The following is a 19,623-nucleotide window of genomic DNA, read 5'->3' as shown; positions in this document are numbered from 1 at the left end:
ACAGGGCTCCTGTGGCTTTGGGATCCAAGCATGTTTGTGCCAGAGCTGGCTTTGCACAGGTAGTAGTTTCAGAACAAATGTTTCATATTAAACATAGGTGTCTTTGAGTTGGTGAAATTCAACCCATGACTACTGGCTTCATTTGCCTGTTTCCAAACCTCCCTCTCTCCCACCCCACACTAGATCGGGCACAGTTTTCATAGGTTTCTCAACTCTAGGGAGCCACAGTGAAGTAATTGCTCAAACTTCGAGATAATGATACCATCAGTTCTCCCGGCGCCTTTCATCCAAGGAGTCCTCCTCACCCACCAGCGTTATCTGATCACAGCTTGGAGAGTGCCATAACCCCTATTATTAGCTCCACCTCACATCCATGGCCACTGTGGTCCTGAAAGAAGAGGGCAGTTAGGGCTGGAACTGAAAGAGGATTCCTGGGCTTCTGAGATCTGGGTCCTGGATAGAACAGCAGATATTTCTGATGGATGAAGGGCTGGACCAGGGTTTGCGGGACCCTAAATTGCTTGGGACTGAAGCTTAAACACCAGAAGTATGAGGGTCAAGTGATGTCTGGGTCACAGTGATTGGTGGACTTATTCAGAGTTAGGAGACATGAAGGGTTCTCCAAACCTGTCCTCTAACCAGCAACAAAGCACAGCCCCAGCCGCCAGCCTAGTTTCATGAGGCATGTCCAGAGGTGCCAGATGGGAGGGATGATGAGGGGATGTCTCACTGTGCTGCGAGGGATTGTGGAAGGACTTTGGAGTTCAGGTCTAGAGGAAAGAGCCCAGAGAATGCAGAACTAGATCCGGGCAATGAAAGTTACTGAGCAACCACTGTCGGCTTCATATAAGATGCAGCATTGAATAATCAGAGCTCTTTCAAAGGGGAAAGGGCTCCCACCACAGGAAGCAAGCTCCCCATCGCTACAGGTGACTGGAAAGGGGGAGGGCACTGCTAGCCAGGGTCGTCATAGATGGAGCCATGCCTGGGCTTTCTGGTAGATGTGCCCTGCCCTGCTCTCTGATGTCTCCAGTGCCTGTCCATGGGGTGGACTGAGTTCAGCAGCTTTTTGAGGTCCCAGGGAACGTCTACTGGACTGAGAGAAACATTTTCGATGTCTCTCACTGAGGAAGAGGAGTGTGGCCCTCTCTCTCTTCTCTGTCTTGGCTGGAGGCCATTGGGTGTCTGTGAGGATGACCTGAAGTTTTGTCCTGTTTTTTCTTTTTTTAAAAACTTTAAACAAAAATGGAAAAGCCAGGGGATAAGCTTCACCTGGCCACTCATTCTTGCCCTGCCTTCCAGCCCCGTCCTTCTGTTTTATTTACATGTCCCCTCCCTCCCTGCTCTCCTCCCTTCCTCCCTGCTCTCTCTCCTCCTCCCCTCCTTTCTCCTGCCTCTTTCCTTCTTCCTTTGTTTCCTCTTTCCTTTCTTTTTAATTATAGAAATGCTATAGTTCATTGATATATTCCAATTATTAAAACAACAATGGGGATAGACTGAAATTCCTCTTGACTACCCTCCTCCAATTCCTAGTCTGTTCTCTAGAAGGGATCACTGTTTTTAATTTGGCATCCTTTCAGAAACCCCCCTCCCCTGCCAGATACATACCCTATGTATTGTTCTGAAATGTGCGTGTTCCTTTAAAAACTCGTCTTTGTGGGGTGTGGTGGCTCACGCCTGTAATCCCAGAACTTTGGAAGGCTGAGGTGGGAGGATCGCTTGAGCCCAGGAGTTTGAGACCAAGCTGGACAACACAGCAAGAGCCCTTCTCTACAAAAAATTAATTTAAAAAATAGCTGGGCACTGTGGTGCATGCCTGTAGTCTCAGCTGCTTGGGAGGTTGAGGCAGGAGGATTGCTTGAGCCCAGGAGGTCGAAGCTGTAGTGAGCTATGACTACATGACTGCACTCCAGCCTGAGTGATAGAACCAGACCTTGTCTCAAAAACAAAACGAAAAAACCTAAAACTTTTCTCAATAATATTCTCCTGCCAGGTCATATGGAGCTCCTCCATTCTTTATAACAGCTCATACTATTCCATGTACAGCTATAGATGGTTTACTTCACTATTTCTATATTGACGAACATTTCAGGTGTTTCCAGTTTTTCCTTAAACAATGCTGTAGTGCCAGCCTTTGTGTGCACATGTTTGTGTTTGCCTACAATAGTGACCTGGAATGAAGACTTTTAGGTGGAAGAATATGCACATTTAAATTTCAGTAGATCTTGGCAGAAATTACCCTCCATTTACACTCCCTCCAACAGAGAATGAGAGTACTTGTTTTCCTACACCTTTACCAACATTTGACAATGGCCCAGCAGTGAGAGCTCCCAGCATCCACCTGGCTGCCCGTACAGTAGTGAGCTTCCCATCACCAGAGGGGCACAAGCAAGGCTAGACAACCACTGCTGGAGGCATTCGAAAGGGACACCTCATGTGGTGGGGGGAGCTGAACTCTGAGGTCCCCTCCAGCCAGAGACTGTGTGAGTCTTTGAATGGCTTCACACGAACAAAACAGCATTCCTGTCACCTTTCCTCCAGTTTTTTCCACCATACCCACCAGGGAGCTGAGGCAAGGTTGTTTCTGTTGCTATTTCCTTAGGTCAGCTGAGGCTGTCCATTGATGCCCAGGACCGGGTTCTGCTGCTTCACAGTGAGTACGGCTTTGTGCAGGCTCACCAAGGAAGGGGCGGGCCACTCAGCTTCCTGCCTGGGGCTGGGGTCAGGGGATGGTAGCACCATGAGCCAAGGCTTCTTTTCTCATCCTTGTATAGTGTCCTGCCATGTGTCTATTGATAAAAGCCAGTATTCACCTGGGGCTCTTTCTACAGAGCAGCCCTGGTTCTGCGTTGGATATGTCTGGAGTCCACATGGTAGACCTTTCTCACTGACAGGCTACAGTTGCCCCTGGGTATCTCAACTTCCTTCTTGGCCCCAGTGAAGCAGGGTCACAGAAGAGTTTTCCTATCTTCCCTCCCTTCTTTAATTCCATCTTTTCTTCTTTTCTCTATTTTTCTCATTCATTCGTTTATTCATTGGTTGACATGCAGCATAGTATAATGGCTAAGATCACAGTCTTTGGAGCCAGACCACTATAATTTGAACCCTGGCTCTGATTACTTGCTGAGTGGCCTTGAACAAGCTCAGTTTTCTCATCTGTCAAGTAGTGGTGGTAATAGTATGTATCTTACAGGTTGCTACAAAGATTAATGAGTTACTATTAGTAAAGTGCTTAGAACAGTGCCGAACTTGTAGTCAATCCTGTATAAGTTTTTGTTACATAAAATAGAAAACTGGCCGGGCTGGGTGGCTCACGTCTGTAAACCCAGCACTTTGGGAGGCCGAGGCGGGTGGATCACGAGGTCAGGGGTTTGTGCCCAGGCCTACGTAGTGGCCAACATAGTAAAACCCCGTCTCTACTAAAAATACAAAAAAATTAGCTGGGCGTGGTGGCAGATGCCTGTAATCCCAGCTACTTGGGAGGCTGAGGCAGGATAATTACTGGAACCTGGGAGGCGGAGGATGCAGTGAACCGAGATCATGCCACTGCACTCCAGCCTGGGTGACAGTACGAGACTCCCTCTCAAAAAAAAATAAAAACAAAGAAAACCATACATTCCAAAAATAGCGACTGAGCATTAGCTCTGTGCTAGGGGCTGGGAACACCAAGGAGAAGCACCCACCCCTGTCCAGGTGGTGTTGATGGGATGTCAGGGAAGACTTGGCGGAGGGGGTGATGTCCACACAGTATCCTGAAGGAGGAATGGGCGTGAGCCAGGCAGAGAGGAGCAGGGAGGGTATGGTTAGCACTTCATGCACAGGGCTAGCAAGTGCAAATGCCTGGGGGTCAGAGAGAGCAGGATGCATTTGAAGAGCTGTCTAGCATGGCTGGAGCACAGCACAGGAAGAGTTCATACTCCACCTGTTTGTCTGTCCATGTGTCCATCCTTCCATCCAGCACATAAATAGTTACATGAGTTGTTCTCATGGCCCCCACTGCCAGGACGCTTCTGTTTAGCGCAGAAGGCCCTATCTCTCCAGCCTCCGTGGCTCTTGCTGCTGAAGGTACCCTCCACCGCCAGCTGTATCCAGTTACATGCATTCCCTTGAATTCATCTTGCTTGCTCCTGCCTCTGTGCCTTTGCACCCGCTGTTCACTGTGCCTGGAATAACCTATCTTTTTTTTTTTTTTTTAACTCCTTTTGAAAACTAACTCTCTCTCTGCTCTGATTTTGCAAGAAATATGCCTGCTTTCATCATCATTAAGACTCAGGAAGGAAGGCTCATTTTGCCTTATTATTTCCCCCTCCAGGAATCATCCCCCCGACCCACCTGTCTGGGCTGGGTTTATAGCTTTCTGCTTTGTGTCTTTGTCACAACCCTGACTACACTGTGCCACCTGTGTCTGGTCTCTCCGTCAGACTGAGAATGCAATGAGGGCAGGGACCGGGTCCGGTTCATTGCCACTGCTGGCCAGACAGACCCAGGAGGTCACCAGGCCTGGGTCCTGCCCTCAAGAACCACGCCCTTGAGGGAAGGGATGCACACAGGAACAGTAACTAGGATACTGGGCAGAGTAGACTAGTAGGCACTTGGGTCCTCTGGTCCTGGCCATGGGGGGCTCAAAGTGAAGTTCCCAAGGAGCAGTAGAGGGGTGTTCTCTGCCTGCCAGGGCCTGACTCTGGCTGTGCAAACAGTTTTTGCAAAATGCATCTTGGACTCCACCACTCCATTTGTCCTGCACAGTTTGTTTTGGCTTCACCCCAGTCTCAGGTCCTTCATCCCTTCCCGCCAGTCCCCACTCCTTCCTTTGGCTTCCCAGACCTTGCACCTCAGACTACTGGGAGCACTGTCTGAGCTGAACCCTAGGGCTCAATGAAAACCAGACATAAGGCTGGGTGCAGTGGCTCACGCCTACAATCCCAGCACTTTGGGAGGCTGAGGCGGGTGGATCACCTGAGGTCAGGAGTTTGAGACCAGCCTGACTAACATGGAGAAACCCTGTTTCTACTAAAAATACAAAATTAGCCAGGAGTGGTGGCACATGCCTGTAATCTCTGCTACTCAGCAGGCTGAGGCAGGAGAATCATTTGAACCCGGGAGGTGGAGGTTGCAGTGAGCTAAGATGGTGCCATCGCACTCCAGCCTGGGCAACAAGAGGGAAACTCCATCTCAAAACAAAAACAAAAACAAAAAGAAAAGAAAACAAAAACAAGCAAAAAAACAGATGTAAAAGGAGATAGAACAGAGGCTCAGGTTCTATCAGGTCTATTGTCTGCTTTCTATAGACCTCAGGCAAATGGTGCTGCTTAGTGTTGGGACCACACTTGCACCCACCCCACACCTCTCCCCTTGCCTTTATTTATTATTATTTTTCTTTAGAAAACATGTTTTGAGCAATTACTTATTTACCAGGCACTCCTCCGAGCGCTTCAGACACATTACCTCATTTAATTGGCACAACTACCATGTGAAGTGCATGTTATTATCACTAATCCATTAAAATGGCAAATTCTGTCCCAGGCAAAGCAACTCACTCTAGCTTATATGGTGAGTAAGCAGTGCAGCTAGATTCATGCCTGGGTCCATCATCCCCTGAGGCCCCAGCTTGTGACGCCTGTGCTGTGCTGTCTGCCAGCCACGGCAAGGCTCACGGCACACCGTGAGTGCCACAGCATGGCTCATGGCACACGGTCAGCGGCCCCTTCATTCCTAGAAGGCAGTCTTGTGTGGTAGAGCACTGGGCCGGGAGTCAAGAGACATGGGTTCCAAATCCAACGGTCATTCCCATTGTTCTGTGATTGTGGGCAAGTTTCTTACTATCTTTGTGCCCACCGAAGCCTCATTTTCCCCATTACATGAGGGGTTGGATTCTATAAACTGTAGTTCTCTTCCAGCTGTAAGATTCAGGGAATTGAATATACTCCATTCATTTGGTGAGTTGAATTGGCAGCATTGGTGAGGGTGCTGCCAGAGCGTGGGAGATGATGGGAATGGCCTAGACTGGAGCAGGTTAATAGCCATTGGTGGTTATGCAGGTTAAGGGCCTTGTAGTAGGGGTCATAGCCCTGCTACTCACAGATATGCTTTTCTTTTCAGGTCTCTTTATTTGTGTGGGTGGATATTCCTATGTGTGTCTCTCTTTCTCGCTGTGTGTGTGTATGTTTCCATTCATCCACCCCAATGTCTGAATTCTCTTTTAGTTATAGAAGGTAAAGGCCTGATCAGCAAACAGCCTGGAGCCTGTGATCCGTATGTAAAGGTATGTGGTGGGGCCAGAGGTGGGGAGCGGGATAATGAGGGGTCATGTTACTGGGCTCAGTCCCAAGGTCCCAGCACACCTGTGGGGCTGGTGACCTTTGAGGAGGCAGTTGCCATCTCACTCATCTTGTCAATAGGCATTTATTGGGCCCAGTGCTGGAACAGACCCATTCCTTTAGCTCGGCTGGGTCCCTGGCGCTTCCTGCAATAGCCAAAATCTGAAGGGAGATCTTGGTCATCCACATAGGTGGGCACAGTGAGTATGTGGATGGCTGAAATCCACAGGCGATCCCAAGCCTTCTTGTGAAAAGCACCGTTTTCATCCACTTTCCCCCCAAACTAGGGGCAGGATGGCCAGATTTGGGCAGTAGAGTGGAGGGAGTGTCTCTGAGAGCTGGAAGATCCTTCTGGGTTGGCTTTTGCTGTAAAGACAGGGTCCTTGCAGGAGTGGGGCTCTACTTTCACTGAGAGCCAAAGGCCAGGAACTTCCTAAAGTGTGGCAGCTGGGGTGCCAGGTGCTGGCACTCAGCATTCTTCCTGAAGGCTTCAGGCTGATCAGAGGCCCCTTCTGGCAAGGACTTGATCAGGAGCAGGGCTAGAACAGCCCTGGGGTGAGAGCATGGATTTGGGGCCTTGGCAGGAGGCTGACCTGGAACCTTTGTGAAGGGAACATTCAGCAGCTGCTGGGAACTTATAAGAGAGGAGGCCTTTCACTTCTGGGGAAACCATTCTGCTTGGGGGAGGAGCAGAGATGATAAAGTTGTACCACAGCTCTGGCTGAGCCGTGGCTGCCTTTTTGGTACCACCCACCATGAGGCCCTGTCCTGGCATCTGCTTCCAATGCCTCTTGCTCTGGGCTCCTTGTTCCAACTTGGAGATGTGCAGAGTCAGCTGCTGAGCTTAGGTGGGCCATGAGATCCGCTAATCATGCTTCGTTTATTCCAATTCAAGATTTCTTTGATCCCTGAAGATAACAGACTACACCATCAGAAGACGCAGACTGTTCCAGACTGCAGAGACCCAGCTTTCCACGAGCACTTCTTCTTGTAAGAGTCTGGTGCCGCTGGGCCCTAGAGAGGAGAGGGAAGGAGTGTTTATCTGGAAACAGCTCTGTTTGCCAAATCTAGAACTAGGTCTATGAAAAAAAAAAAAAAAAAAAACCCACAACAAAACAGTGCCTTCTAAAGGATGTCTTTGTTTTCTCACTCACTCGTGTCCTTGCATCCCTGGCACCGGGCCCAGCCGTGAGGTCCATAGTGATAAGGTATCACTTGGCTGGCTCTCATAACTAAAATGCCCAGCCTGGGTCTGGCAGCCCCTAAAAAGTGTAGGCAATTTCCCACTGTGCCTTGGACCAAGCTTTCTCCTTTAGCTGAAGGAATTTTCCAAGCTGAAGGATGTTTTACCTCCCTGCCCCCCTTTTTACTTCAACTTTCTAACCTCTCTGAGCCTTGGCTTCCTTATTTGTAAAATGGGGCTAATAATAGTAGCAACCTCAGAGAGCTGTGGGGTATAAATGGGACAGTATAACATAACACAGAGTACCAGCTATTATTATTTCTTTTCCCAATCTCTAAACTCTGGGGCCAATGGGAAGGTAAGGGACATTTTGTATTTTCCTATTAGTGAAAATTAATAATAATATTTTGGGTTTTTTCTTACTACATAAAGTAATTTTGGTTATGATAGGAAAATAGAAAATATAGATGAGTAAAAAGAAGAAAATAGAAAACACCTATTGCCTTCCTACTCACAGATATGCCCTACTGTATTTCTTTTCAGACCTGTTAATTTGTGTGGGTGTGTATGTTTGCATGTGTGTGTATGTCTGTGTGTGTCTGTTTACAAAAATGGAATTTTTTTTTTTTTGAGACGGACCAGGCTGGAGTGCAGTGGCGCAATCTCGGCTCACTGCAAGCTCCGCCTCCTGGGTTTACGCCGTTCTCCTGCCTCAGCCTCTGGAGTAGCTGGGACTACAGGCGCCCGCCACCACGCCCGGCTAATTTTTTTGTATTTTTAGTAGAGACAGGGTTTCACTGTGTTAGCCAGGATGGTCTTGATCTCCTGACCCCATGATCTGCCCGCCTCGGCCTCCCAAAGTGCTGGAATTACAGGTGTGAGCCACCACGCCCGGCCCAAAAATGGAATTGTTTTATAATAGCATGTTGTAACCTCCTTTTTATGCTTAACAACATAATATAAACTGTTTTATGCATGGAGGTACTCATCTCTTATTTATTTGTAATATAGTTTATTTAACCAGCTGTTGATGTTACTTCCACATTTTTGGAATTATGACTGACTCTATGAGTCAGCCATGGTCTAGAGCTCGGCCCTTACTAACACTCCAATGGTCTGATTGACTTTGCAGTCCTGTCCAAGAGGAGGATGATCAGAAGCGTCTCTTGGTTACTGTGTGGAACAGGGCCAGCCAGTCCAGGTGAGGAGAGCTGCTGAGCTGGAGGGGGACTCTGCTCTGGGCTAGTGGGTGACAGCCAGGTGGCCAGCATACAGCAGGGGTTCGATTAGTGCTTTCTGGATAAATGAGTGTTAGTGGCAATACTAAATTGCAGAGGCTGCCCCTCCTTGAGTCCCCATCACTCCAGGTGTTACCAAGGACTGTGTTATCAATGAGCATTTGCTGAGCACTTGGTATCAAACGAGGCACTGTGCTGATCACTGGGATGCCGACCAGCCTACACATGAATTTTATTCTCAAGGTGCCCACTATTCAGGTGGGGACACCAGGCACTGCATGGAGAGAAATTACAATGACAACATGTACATGCTCAGTTCTATAGGACTCTAAGCACCTTGAAAAACAGGCTTATTTCTTTTTTAGTCATCATGGTACCTAGTGCCTAGCACATAGGTATTTATTAGATATTAGCTGCATGAATAAAAGAATGACATGAGTAATAAAGACCATCAGTATGGGAAGAGGGAGAGTTCACTGTGGTCTGAGATGATCAAGGGAGGCTTCATGGAAAAAGTGGAATTTTGAACTTGGGCACAGATGAAGAATAATACAACTAAAGGTTGGAAATGACGTTCCAGGCAGAGCACAGCATGAGCAAAGGCAATGAGGCAGAAATACTCGCTGTAAGCTCAGGCTGCCATGATGAGACCAGGTGGAGGAGTGTAGAAGTTTTGTGTAGGAGAATCCTAACAGGCTGGTCTTGCAGGCAGTGCAGGACACAGGAGGGCAGAAGTGGCCATTAGTGACGGCAGTTAGAGCGGAGCAGGGGAGGAGTGCTGGGCAGGTGAGCATGATAATTGGCTGTTAAGTGACAGCAATGGACTGCCATGGCCCACGGTTAGCGGCAGTGGCTCATTTGGCTGGTGCAGCATAACGAATCTGGGATACCCCATTGTCAGGATCATTTGTGGAGCAATCACATCACTGAATGGTGACTGAAAAGGGGCTTCCGTGAATGAAAATCAGCTCAAGTCAACATCTGAGACCTGGAAAACATTTTTGGGTTCAATGCTCTTTAGTACCCTAAATGTTATTAGCTAATATGATTTTAAAGTCAGGGTGCATTTAATCTACAAAATGAAGGATTTCCTTTTTAATAAAGTATCCACTTTTCATCATAGGGTAGTATAGTATAATAAACCTCATTCATTCATTCATTCATCCATCCATCCAGCTGCCATTTCCTGGGTATCACTGTGGCAACAACATGCTGGGGATGCATGCATAGGGTCAAAGACTTTCCTATTGGATCACTGATAGAGACTTGGAGCTGAGAGTGAGGAGGGGGACATCATGTTAATAACAAGAGCAATGGCTGACTGAGTGCTGACCTAGAGCCAGGGGTTAACAGTGCAGATTAAAAATCTCATTTAATTCTTACAGCAACTCTAAGAAGAGTATGGTTTTGTCCTAAGTTTTCAGAAGAGGAAACTAAAGTTTTGAGAGGTTAGGAATTTGCCTAAGGTCATACAGCCAGTTAACAATACAGCCGGGATGGAATCCAGGCAGTCGGACCCCGGGGTCCTTCCTCTCAACACTGTACTGACTCATGGGAGGACAGGTGAAAGGACAGAAGAAAGAGCCAGTAAAGTAGAGAGGGCAGGGCAAGAGTGGAGTGAGGAGGGATCTGTAAACTCATTGATGTTGCTGGAAGGTTAAGTACAAAGTAGGGACTGGCTAAAGATTAGCTGAAGAGGTTGGTGTAAGCCAAGTCAGATGATTCTGTAGATTCTCTTTGGAGTGTGAGGTTTCTCCTAAGGGCCGGTGGTTCTCGATCCTGGATATGCATCAGAATTCCTTGGGATGCTTGTCAGGAACCTGGATTCTCAGGTGCCATGTCAGATTAATTACATCCAACTCTTCATGGGCAGGGCTGAGAAATCTGCATTTAAACATGTTTGCAGGGTGAACCTCCTGCAGCCACTTTGGTGTTTGGGAATGTCTGGCCATTGGGAGATACTGAAGTGTGTCGAGCCAGGGAATGACGGATGCACATTCTAGATCTATCGCGTTGGTAGGTCTTTGGAAGGTTGGGGTGAGAGAGAGGCTTTGGGGCTAGGGAGGGGAAAACAGACTCAGGCCATATTTAGGAGATTAAATCAGTAGTGTTTAGTGGTGATTTGGCTGTGAGAGCAGTGTGAGAAGTCAAGGGTAACTCCTGGGTGGCTGGCGGTGTCTCCACCTAAGACAGTTACTGGAGGTGGAGGTGAGTCAGCTTGGGATACGGTGAGATGCAGGTGCTTGGAGGGGAGCCAGGTCAGAGCTGTGAAGGAGGGCTTGTCTTTGCCTACCTGTAACTTGGGAGACAGAGAGATGGGAGCCACAAGCAGGAAGGCAGTGGGTGAAATTCTGAGCAAGTGAGATGTCAAGGAAGAACATCAAGTGCTAAGGACCAAGGGTCTGATCCCTGTCTTTGAAGGGACAGGCCAATGAAGGGAAGGTCCTGAAGGAGACAGCAGAGTGTCAGAGAGGCACATGGACACCCAGCAAGCCCTTTGGGTGGAAGCAGGCACCAAACTGCTGGAGAAGGAGCCAGTCATGCCCTTCATGGTTTTTGGAAAAGAGAATGAGGCCAGGGAAAGTGAGTCAGCATCATGGGGCAGTGTCTCCACGTGTTGCCTATTTTGGGAAAGTGAGATGCCTTATTAAAGAAAATACAGCCAAACTCACAGTCACAGTCCCAGCCTGAAGCTCAAGAGGATCAGGGCCTTTGGAGCAGAGGGGCCTGTGAAGCTGTGAGCAGTATGCAGGCTGGCCCGGCCTCCTTGCACTCTCCTCATCCTCTGTCCTTTGTTGATCCATTTCGGAGCAAGAAGGCCTCTGAGCTGGAGGAGGCAGACAGAGTGATTGCAGGAAACTTCGGCTCTGCTGAATGCTCTCAAATCAAATTGTGCCTCTCCGAAGGACGGACATTCAACTTATCAACATGAAAGACAGTTGTGGAAGGAAGGAAACAAACATTTACGGAATTCTTCTCTGTGCCAAGCACTTTACATACATTACCTCATTTTATCCTCATCATGATCCTGAGAGGTAGGAATTATTATTGCCCCTCTCTTTAGAGAAGAGGAAACTGAGGCTTATGAAAGCCGAGGCACTTGCTTGAGGTTATGTAACAGACATTAAGCACATGGCACACATTATCCAATTTAACCCTCACAACACCATAAGAGGTAGGTATTATTATTACTGTTCTTTTATAGGTGAGGAAACAGGCACGGGGCGTTAGGTAACTTGCCTAAGGTAACACAGATAGGGTGCCATGAAAACAAGATGTAAATGCAGGCAAGCTGACGCCAAGCCCAGGTTCTTGTAGCCACATTACAGTACACTTGACCATCTCACATGGATGATAAATGACTCCAGAACATACTCTTTCTGTGTCAGTATGCTTGCTCCTCAGGACTCAGGCTGCTTCTCATTGCATTTATAGTGTAGTTTCATTGACTGATTGTTTGATTGATTGAGACAGGATCTCACTCTGTCACCTAGGCTAGAGTGCAGTGGTTTGATTAGAGCTTACTGCTGCCTCAAACTCCTGGGCTCAAATGATCCTCCAGCCTCAGCCTCCTGAGTAACTGGGACTACAGGTGCATGTCACCACACCCAGCTAATTAAATTTTTTTTGCTTTTGTGGAGACGATGCCTAGCTATGTTGCCCAGGCTGGTCTCCAACTCCTGGCTGCAAGTGCTCCTCCTGCCTCAGCCTCCCAAAGTGCTAGGATTACAGACATGAGCTACTGCAGAATTTATAGTGGAGTTTTATGTAAATTATTCAGCCAAATGTGTGGTGGTCACCTTTTGAAACTGATAGGAGATAACAGGAAAGCGTCTGTTTCGCTAATCCTCACTATCCTTCCGGGGATGGCTGTGAACTTGTATTAGAGAACAAGATGATCTACAAAGAAGTTCTGGGGAGGGCCAGATGATTTCAGTTCATCATGGTGATCACAGTGGGAACTGAGGAGAACCAGGCCTCAGCACAGTCGATTTTGGCTTAGCTTTGACTAGCTGTGTGACCACGGGTCAGTCCCTTTCCCATGCTGAGCCTCAATTTCCTTGTCTGTAAAATGCAGTGATCACTAATGTTTCTTTCAGCTTCAAGGTTCTGTGAGCTTTTTTATAGGCTCTTTCAAATGCATGCAGAGGTACAAAGTATCATATAATAAACCCTCATATACCCATAGCACAGTTTCATCAATTATCAATATATGGCCAATCTTATTTCATTTACACCCATCCACTTTCCCCTTCTCCAGTGAATTATTTTAAAGCAAATTTAATTATTTTAAAACCTCATCTCATCAGTATATATTTCTAAAAGATGGCTTTAAAAAATAATCATGATGACATTATCACACTTAAAAATTAATAGTAATTCCTCAGTATGCCATTGAATATGGAACTCAGCTATTTAAAAATTCTGTTTGATAATACGGCGAAAGCCAAATTGAAGCTTCTAGTATTAATCGTAGCATTTTCAGAATTTGTGGCCAGGGAACAGACTTGGAGAGAATTATAATGTTATGTACTAAGGTAAAAAATGCATATATGTATTATATTTATACCTCCAAAGATTATCTTCAATATATATTATATTATTATAAATTATATAAAATATAAAATATAATTATAACTTAATTATAATTATATATTGGTATATATAATTATATATAACTTAATTATAATTGTATATTGGTATAAAATTATATATAATATACAATTCTTTACATATTATTATATTAATTATATAAAATTAAAGAACATTAATTATATATATAATTAAAGAACATTATATATATGTAATTAAAGGACATAATCTTTTTTTTAAGTAATTTTTTTTTTTTGAGACGGAGTTTCACTCTTGTGCATGATCTCAGCTCACTGCAACCTCTGTCTCCCAAGTTCTAGCGATTCTCCTGCCTCAGCCTCCCAAGTAGCTGGGACTACAGGTGCACGCCACCATGCCTGGCTGATTTTTGTGTTTTTAGTAGAGATGGGGTTTCACTATGTTGGCCAGGCTGGTCTCGAGCTCCTGACCTCAGGTGATCCACCTGCCTTGGCCTCCCAAAGTGCTGGGATTACAGGCATGAGCCACCATGCCCAGCCAAGGACATCATCTTTTTTTTTTTTTTTGAGATGAAGTCTCTCTCTGTTACCCAGGCTGGAGTGGAATGGCGCAATCTTACCTCGCTGAAACCTCTACCTCCTGGGTTCAAGGGATTCTTCTGCCTCAGCCTCCCGAGTAGCTGGGATTACAGGCGCATGCCACCACGCCCGGCTGATTTTGTATTTTTAGTAGAGACAGGGTTTCACCATGTTGGCCAGGCTGATCTCAAACTCCTGACCTCAAGTGATCTGCCTGCCTTGGCCTCCCAAAGTGCTGGGATTACAGGCATGAGCCACCACGCCTGGTCAGGGCATAATCTTTTATGCTAATCGTAGCTACATTTAAGGAGATTCTGCTTGTGATTTGCCCTGCACTGTCCCAGGCACTGTAAGTGTACACTGTCCTTTAATCTGTTTTATAAATGAGATTTCAGTGCCAAGTACAGTGGCCTAATGTTAGAAAGCTTGTGACCAGCAATGGGTACTGAGCTTAAGGAAAAAGTGAATGGAAAAATCTAAGTTCAATTTAAGTCATCAAATTCAAAATCAATTAGGATTAAATGGTATAACCCTATAAGAGAAATAGTTTACCTGAGAGGGAGAACTAAAGTGCCTTTCCTCAAAAAATAATAGATTTTTTTCATCTTGTAATGAGTCTGCAACCCTATGCTCAAAAGTAAACTGAATACTATTCCCCATATGTGCTGCATGAAGTTACTTCTAAGCCTTTATACTGGCTGTTCCCTCTGCCCAAAATGCTCTTCATTCTCTCTGGCTCAATTCATAGGTCTTCTTCCAGCCTCTCAGCCCGAAGCTACCTCTTGTGTTCCCGAACCTTCAGAATATGTTGCCTGCACTGTTCATCTGTCAATCTCACCCTGTCTTGTGACATCCCCTGTATTGCTGTCTTGAACTGCTATTTAAATTCCTGGATGTTTGTTTTGTTTCCTTAACACTGTGGCCCCTTGCCCAGTGCCTGCCAACCATGGGCGTGATAGATTCATCCATTTGTCAAGCCTTCACTAAGTGCACCAAGCCCAGAGCTGAGGGATTGGTAGTCAGAATTAACCAGGGCTTGGTTCTGGAGACTTTGCATCTAGTGAGAGTTCAGGCACTCCTCAGGGTGAGTGCTAGTTCCCAAGTTAATAAACTGACTGCTGTATTGTCATATACTTAGGTTGCTTTAAAAGAAGTCTTTCTTCCTCCAAAGATTTTTCAAAAGCAGGCGTAAGAAATAGCTAATTGAAGAACACTTAGAGAGAGGTTCCTGCTTATGGATGTTAATTGTGGCAATTTACCCTGCCTGAGTTATCGTGAAATCATAGGAGGCCCCTTAACAGGAAGTAAAACTCAAGGGAGGCTATTAACCATTTAACATTCTCTAAACAACAGGGAATGAAAATTTCACTTAGTGAAGAGCAGAGAGAGGCTGCCGAGCTAATGCATTGGCCTGGAGACTTTGAAAGTTTCAGCCCTACCCAGTAGGAAAGAAGTGTACAGCAGAGTTGTGTGGGCACCTGGATAGCAGCTGGATTTCTCTCAAATGTGTGACAAATAAAATGAAATCGGTTTGAGGACTTTGGCAAAGTCTTGCCAAGGCTTTTCTGGAATGGCAGCTCAGATATGATAGTCACTGCAACTGCCTCCTATTGGTGCCGACTTGGCTACTTCCCAAGGGGGAGGAGTATTTGTTTTTGGTGGTGGGCTGGGGAGGTGGATATGGAAGGGTCGTTTTATTGGGGTTAGCGCATTGTCCCTTTTGAATAGGTTATTAATAAAGCCTTGGATGATGAGAGAGGCAAGGAAGAAGAGAGCAGGTGGAGCCAAGGCTGGAGGAACTGGGAGCAGGAGGAGTGATGAACTGAGAGCAGCTGTTAAGAGACAGCCAGAAGCAGGGGCCTCAGCCCTGGGCCATGGGGCAGAGCATGGGTTTGCAGGCAGGTGGACCAGGTTTGAGGAACAATCCCCTGGCATCCTGCCTCCCCATCCCTCGCTTGACTTGGCTGCCTTTGAGAAGCTAGTTTTGTTTTGCTTAGGACTGTCAGGTGGTAAGCTGCCACCCTTTCCAGAGAATCTGAACAATATGTCTTTATCAAGACCTTCTAGATCACTGGTCTTTGACTGGGGCAGGTGTAAGTGGGTGTTTGGCAGGATCCACTGGAAAGCTTTCTCCAGGCTCCCATGCTCAAACCCCACCTTGGACCAACTAGTTTTGGGTGCTCAGGAAGAAGTCCTGAGCCATATGCCTCAGACAGGCTGTTCAGGTGGATTTGTGGTACGCTTCTGGCTAGAACCACTGCTCTAGCAGTGGTTTCCCTTAGACCAGGTTCTGGAAAATGCATCTCTAGGGAGTTTACTACCTATCCTGCAGCCTGTTCCATCTTTGGCTTTGATATTGTGCCTTCCATAGGACATGCCAAATCTCTCAGCTATATGGGTCCTCCAGCTATTGAAGCCAGCCTCCAGGGTTATGCTCCAGCCTAAATATCCATGATGTTTCTTGATTGATAGTTATTAAACCAACCTGTGAGGGAGTCCAAGTTGAGAATGGGGTAAGAGAGAGGAGAACAGAAAGATAACATTAAAAAAAAACCCTACTGTCAGGATAAAACAGGTTGTGGCACAATAAAAGTCCTTAAAAGTAGACTGATACTGTCTTTTTTTTTTTCCTGATTACAGAAAGGGTACTTGTTCCGTATGAAAACAGTGAAAACCCATAAAAGAAAATTAAACCCCTAGTAATCCCATCTACCAGATATAACCATTGTTAGTATTTTTGTGGGTATCTTTCTCATTAAACTCACATTACTCGTTAAATTTACAGCTTTGTAAACTTCCTTTTCTCTAACAATAGCAAGATATTTTTGGACTTTATTAATATTAATCGATGTTATCATTATTATTTTTTTGAGACAGGGTCTCGCTGTGTCGCTGCAACTGCCTCCTGTTAGTGCTGAGTTGGCCACTTCCCAAGAGGGAGGAACAGTAACACACAATCACAGCTCACTGCAGCTTTGACCTCCCAGGCTCAAGTGATCCTCCTACCTCAGCCTCCTCAGTAGCTGGGGCTACAGGCTCATGCCACCATGCCCTGCTATTTTAAAAATTTTTTGTAGAGATGGTGTCTCCCTATGTTGTCCAGGCTGGTCTCAAACTCCTGGGCTCAAGTGATGCCTTCCAAAGTGCTGGATTACAGGTGTGAGCCACTCCACCCAGCCCATGCCATCATTATTGAAAGCTGCCAAATCTTAGTCCCTGGTTATTGGACATTGAGCCTCAACGATGGACATTCTTCAGGAACTCTGAATTATTCTTCTTCTCTTTCTCCTTCTCCTCCTCCTCCTCTTCCTCCTCCTCCTCCTTCTTCTTCTTTCTTCTTCCCTGATTATTGGACATTGAGCCTCAATGGTGGACATTCTTCAGGAACTCTGAATTCTTCTTTCTTCTTTTCTTTTTTCTTTTTTTTTTTGAGACGAAGTCTTGGCTCTGTCACCCAGGCTGCAACCTCCACCTCCTGTTTTCAAGTGATTCTCCTGCCTCAGTCTCCTGAGTAGCTAGGATACAAGCATGCACCACCATGTAGTGCTATTTTTGTATTTTTAGTAGAGATAGGGTTTCGCCATGTTGGCCAGGCTGGTCTCAAACTCCTGACCTAAAGTGATCTGCCTGCCTATGTCTCCCAAAGTGCTGGCATTACAGGCATGAGCCACCGTGCCCAGCTGTGAATTCTTTTTAACCAAGAAGATTGAACTTAGCCCCTTGCCATAGTCTGACATCCCCATGAAGCGTGACCCTGGCCCATGCCTATCTGCCCTGCTGGTGGCCAGGTCAGATTGGTCTCAGCAGCTTTTGTGTCAGGTTGGTTTGGATCTTGATGTGTAGCCATCTAAGAACTGCTCAGCTCCTTCCTGGATCTGAGACAAAACTTCTTGAGCTTGAGGTCCCATAACTGTTCTCCACTGAGCATCACCAACTGATATGGGCAAGGAGGTTCCCTCTGGGGACCAGCTCTTCGGATCTACCCAGCACCAGAACAGTTAAAACTCGTGAAGTACCCCTGAGCTTTTGTGTTTGGTAGAGGGAGTGTTGAACTTGTCCTATGACCTTGGGAAAGGGACCAACTCTGAGTCTCCATTTTTCCCTCTGTAAAATGGAGATAATAGCTCCTCTCTAGCCTGCCTCACAGAGTTAGAAGGCTCAAACGTGATGATACGGGTAAAGTGCTTTGTAAACTGCAGTGCATCAGGCAAACCCATGCTATACTTGATAATGGACCTCCCGATAGAGCCCAACAAAAAGTACTGACTCAAGCCTCAATTGTTCTCCCAGACAGAGTGGACTCATTGGCTGCATGAGCTTTGGGGTGAAGTCTCTCCTGACTCCGGAGAAGGTGGGTCCTAAGGACGCTTCTGTCAGGATCATCCCAACTGGACCGGGCCGGTACAGGCAGGGTTTCTCTGTCAGCCCTTGATTAAGGCTTCTCTCTGTGAGATGGTGCCCCACTGAGACAGTTGCCTGTGGGGTGGCCTGCATAGCAGCACTGTGTTTGTTACCTGCCTAGCTGAGAGTGTGGGTCCCCTTCTTGGTTTGTCTTGCCAGAGAGCAGTTGTTAGGCAGCCCCAAGTCTTCCCAGGAGGCTCTGAGTCTGGTGTCTGCTGTTGAAGATACTGGCAGATCCTTTGGGGCCCAGAGCACTCCTGGGCCTGCCCCAGAAGATGAAGGCCAGGTGCGCCCATGGTCCGTACCAGGGGTCCTCTTCTTGTGTCTACCAGGCCTGATATTTCTGGGCCTAACAGGTGCTCAAGGATGGAGTGAGCAGCACCATCCTCTGTGGAACTTTCCTTCAGGCTGGAGGAGGACTCTTTGGGACCCAAGACTCCTTGCTCTGGGTCACCGGTCCCTTATCAATTTCTTTGCTGCACTGGACCCCCGGAACTGGAAGGTGGAGGGTGGGGGGCACTCCTTTTGCACATCCCTGGAAATGTCCTGGTGGCCTGTGGCATGACCTGCCACGCAGATTTGTGTCCTGGGGTGGGTGGCTGAGGAACCTTTATCCTGCTTGTGAGTCCTAAAGAGCTTCTCTCTCTCTCTCTTTTTTTTTTTTTTTTTTTTTTTTTTGAGATGGAGTCTCACTCTGTTGCCCAGGCTGGAGTGCAGTGGTGTGATCTTGGCTTGCTGCAACCTCCGCCTCCCAGGTTCAAGCAATTCTCCTGCCTCAGCCTCCTGAGTAGCTGGGATTATAGGTGCCTGCCACCATGCCTGGCTAATTTTTGTATTTTTAGTAGAGACAGGGTTTCACCATGTTGGCCAGGCTGATCGCCAACTGCTGACCTCAGATGATCCACCCGTCTCGGCCTCCCAAAGTGCTGGGATTACAGGTGTGAGCCACCACGCCTGGTCTAGAGCTTCTCTTGACTGCAGCCTTGGCTTCGTTCTCCTGGAAAAGATGTTCCCCCTGGAGACTGCTCAGGAGCCACAGGATGCCTTTTGGCCTCTCCATCCCTCTTTCACTCCTTCACTTCTGTTCTGTCAACAAATATGGCTCCTACTGTATACCAGGCATAGTGCAAGGCACATCAAAGAGCCTGTGCACGACTTAGTGGGGGAGACAGGCAAGTAGATGGTTGTCCTCCAGGGATAAGAGGCTGTGGGAATTCGGCAGAGGGGAGAGCCAGCTCTGCCCTGAGCATCGTGGAAGGCTTCCTGGAGGTACAGGTGTGGCAGCTCAGGGGCAGGAAGGCTGGAGAGTCTTTCTCTCCTGTGGGAGGGTGTCC

At 47.0% G+C, this 19,623-nt stretch overlaps 1 protein-coding gene across 6 annotated transcripts in view; it reads left to right on the top strand.

The window, feature by feature from the left end:
- Nucleotides 1-19,623, top strand: part of RGS3 (regulator of G protein signaling 3) — a 133,548-nt gene that overhangs the window by 15,098 nt on the left and 98,827 nt on the right. For 3 of the 6 annotated variants that reach the window (XM_077968301.1, XM_015117029.3, XM_015117035.3), the window contains exons 2-6: nt 2,603-2,653; nt 6,204-6,262; nt 7,213-7,307; nt 8,633-8,701; nt 18,179-18,239. In XM_077968301.1, the coding sequence (XP_077824427.1) occupies nt 18,201-18,239 (39 nt within the window). In that variant the 5' untranslated portion in view covers nt 2,603-2,653; nt 6,204-6,262; nt 7,213-7,307; nt 8,633-8,701; nt 18,179-18,200. Of the gene's footprint in view, nt 1-2,602; nt 2,654-6,203; nt 6,263-7,212; nt 7,308-7,772; nt 7,859-8,632; nt 8,702-18,178; nt 18,240-19,623 lie in introns of those variants that run through there. The other 3 variants (XM_028834959.2, XM_077968300.1, XM_077968302.1) reach the window with 3 other exon arrangements.

Source organism: Macaca mulatta, chromosome 15 (genome assembly GCF_049350105.2).
Source record: "Macaca mulatta isolate MMU2019108-1 chromosome 15, T2T-MMU8v2.0, whole genome shotgun sequence".
In the NCBI taxonomy this organism is placed as follows: domain Eukaryota; kingdom Metazoa; phylum Chordata; class Mammalia; order Primates; family Cercopithecidae; genus Macaca; species Macaca mulatta.
This window is presented reverse-complemented; position numbering and strand designations above follow the sequence as displayed.